At 55.6% G+C, this 3,227-nt stretch overlaps 1 protein-coding gene across 1 annotated transcript; it reads left to right on the top strand.

Annotated features, from left to right (window-relative positions):
- The first annotated feature begins 761 nt into the window (after positions 1 to 761).
- On the top strand, positions 762 to 1,783 carry LOC133391287 (uncharacterized). The gene is made up of 2 exons (XM_061644224.1): positions 762 to 774; positions 852 to 1,783. The coding sequence occupies exons 1-2, from the start codon at positions 762 to 764 to the stop codon at positions 1,781 to 1,783; spliced, it is 945 nt and encodes a 314-aa protein (XP_061500208.1).
- Positions 1,784 to 3,227: the final 1,444 nt, after the last annotated feature.

Raw genomic sequence — 3,227 nt, 5'->3', positions numbered from 1 at the left:
CAGTTCTTCCACCTTCCAAAATCGCTCAAGGCTCACTTCCAGGTCGTCAATATAGGTCGCCTTATGACAACTCCGCGAGTGGAGATTAGTGGAGGTCATATTGCATAGCAACCCTCCAACTATCCAACCGAATTTGGTGTTTTGTAAAGTGAGTCCATTAGGTAAGCGATGAAGTCCTGCACCGAGCGAGTCATAGCATATTCCGGCCCCTAATATCGCATCAACTGGCCCTGTATGACTGAAGTTTTCATCGGCGAGTCGCTTGCCAGGTGGGAGGCTCAGTTCGTCCTGCTTGATTGTGCGATAGGGTTGCGCACTGAGTTCCGGTATGACGTAGAAATTGGAGCTGAAACGGTAGGATCCATTAATTGCTATGACTTTTGTACGAATTTTATTCGATACAGGGAGTTTACCACTTATCCCCATTAGCGTAATTTTCTCAGACAGTAACGGTAACCTCAACCGTTTCACAGCGGACGCCGTGATGGCTTGGATTTGGCACCCAGAATCTAGCAGGCAACGGATTCGTTGCCACTCCCCCAGGCCGTCTTGAATAAGCACCGCAGCAGTTGCTAGCAAAACGTGGTTGGCAAGGTTAGAGACGTCACGAGATGATACACCAGACAGATGCATTGAACCACACGTAGCGGAACGCTGGGCAGCTGGAGCCATCCTCACTGCTAGGGGATGGCTTAGATTGGAACAGGAGGATACGATACCACCATCATCCATTGCAGGGGAAGATGCGCGCACACTTAGCAATGGCTGAGCAGAGCGGGAATGCAAGACACCACGCGGCGACGAAACGGACCGAGCGCGTGGATCGGCCATCGCTGAAAGCACGGCACTAGTACTTGGGGATGGCAGCACGGAGCGGGAACGCGGGGACGGCAGCACGGAGCAGGAACGCAGGACACCACGCGGCGGCGAAACGGACCGAGCGCGTGGATCGGTCATCGCTGAAAGCACGGCACTAGTGCTTTTGGATGGCGGCACGGAGCGGGAACGCGGCGACGGAAGCACGGAGCAGGAACGCCGGACACCACGTGGATCGGCCATCGCTGAAAGCACGGCACGAATGCTTGTGGATGGCGGCACGGAGCGGGAACGCGGGGACGGCAGCACGGAGCAGGAACGCCGGACACCACGTGGATCGGCCATCGCTGAAAGCACGGCACTAGTGCTTGTGGATGGCGGCACGGAGCGGGAACGCGGCGACGGAAGCACGGAGCAGGAACGCCGGACACCAAGTGGATCGGCCATCGCTGAAAGCACGGCACTAATGCTTGTGGATGACGGCACGGAGCGGGAACGCGGCGACGAAGGCACGGAGCAGGAACGCCGGACACCACGTGGATCGGCCATCGCTGAAAGCACGGCACTAGTGCTTGTGGATGGCGGCACGGAGCGGGAACGCGGCGACGGAAGCACGGAGCAGGAACGCCGGATACCAAGTGGATCGGCCATCGCTGAAAGCACGGCACTAATGCTTGTGGATGGCGGCACGGAGCGGGAACGCGGGGACGGCAGCACGGAGCAGGAACGCCGGACACCACGTGGATCGGAGCGGGAACGCGGGGACGGTAGCACGGAGCAGGAACGTCGGACACCACGTGGATCGGCCATCGCTGAAAGCACGGCACTAATGCTTGTGGATGGCGGCACGGAGCGGGAACGCGGCGACGGAAGCACGGAGCAGGGACGCCGGACACCACGTGGTGGCGAAACGGAATGTGGTTGTCACTTCGCAGCTTCGGAAGATTTCACGTGCAAAAGAGTATGATGCTTTTGTCTACACACTTGGCATCTTTTGTTGCTGGGGCACTGCGAAGCGGGGTGCTGGCTGGAAAGGCAATTCACGCACTTGCCTTTGCTCATCATGTAGTTGATGCGTTCACATTCCGACCGAACCTGCAGCTCTGGACACAGCGGGCCCGTGTGGCCCGGCTTGTCGCACGCATAGCAGCGTCGCGTGCCTGGCTGGTGATCCACCGAGCTGTATCTAGTTCGCTGGGTTTGCGGGGTTGGCGTCTGACTGGTACTTACTGTATCCACCGTGGCTACGAATGCCGCACGTATTGGGCGCTTGCTACTAGTAGAAGCGCGGTCAGGACGGGACGCGGCGCTTTTCCGCGGCTCATAGTATAGCGAACTCGACAACCTATCGAGCTCGTCGCGCAGTTCCTTCCACGTCGGAATGGTGTGGACGTCCAGCCTACGGGATATTCTGGTTATGGTTTCATCGTCTAGCTTGGACATAACCAGGCTCACTAGCATTCCATCCTCCACCACGCTAGGCCGTTGTCCGCTTGCGCCTGCAATTTGCTTCGCTGCGGAGGTTGATGTTTCGACCACATCTATTATCCGCATAAGCCCGTTGGAAGACGCTACAGTCATTTTTGGAAGGTCTCTGAGATAGTTAAAGTGGCTGAGGAAAGCTACCCGTTTCTTGTAGAACCTTTCCTCCAACTTACTCCATGCCCTTTCGAAGGGCATACCAGCGTTTCCGCGCAATATCGCACCGATCGAAACACTTTATAAGGAACGCGTACCGCTCCGCATCACCTGTCAAACCGACAATCCGCTTTTCGAACCGTCCCGCGAACGCTGGCCATTCCGAAGGATCACCGTTAAACTTCGGAAGTTCGATGCGCGGAAGGTGATCGGAGCGGGAAGGGGTTGATGCAAGTGTTACATCTAACTGCGGAGTAGGCGGCACTTCCACCGCATACACTTTCCTCAGTTCGGTTTTCACTTGCGCGTAGGCCTCAACGAACGTATCGCGTCGCGGTTGCGGACCCGATATTGCTTCCAGCTGCAACAGCGCTTTATTGCCTTCGCTCCACAATAACGCTGCGATCTCATCCTTACTCTTAGCCATTTGCTGGCTCAATCTACCTTCGCGCGCTTGCGATAAAATGTTTTGCAGCGCACTTTCTAGGCCTGTCAGTTGGTGAGTCGCTTCCAACTTGATCCGCTGGTTTTCGTCTGCTGTTTGATCCTCCGTCGGCATATTGCCTTCTTTTCACTAGCACGTAGCACAACTCACTATTATTTAACCTTTTTCACGTAGAACGTATCACGTCGGGGTCACCATATGTTATCTCACGAAGTCGCAAAAAGGATAAAAAAACACTAGAACGTAGAATGTCTTTAAAACGTTATAATCATACCATTTATTCCACTCAACTACACGTATCCGAATGCTCGATCGATCCGCTGATCGA

This window comes from Anopheles gambiae, chromosome X, assembly GCF_943734735.2.
Source record: "Anopheles gambiae chromosome X, idAnoGambNW_F1_1, whole genome shotgun sequence".
Lineage (NCBI taxonomy): Eukaryota > Metazoa > Arthropoda > Insecta > Diptera > Culicidae > Anopheles > Anopheles gambiae.
The sequence above is the reverse complement of the archived record's forward strand: the minus strand, read 5'-3'. Positions and strand labels throughout refer to the sequence as shown.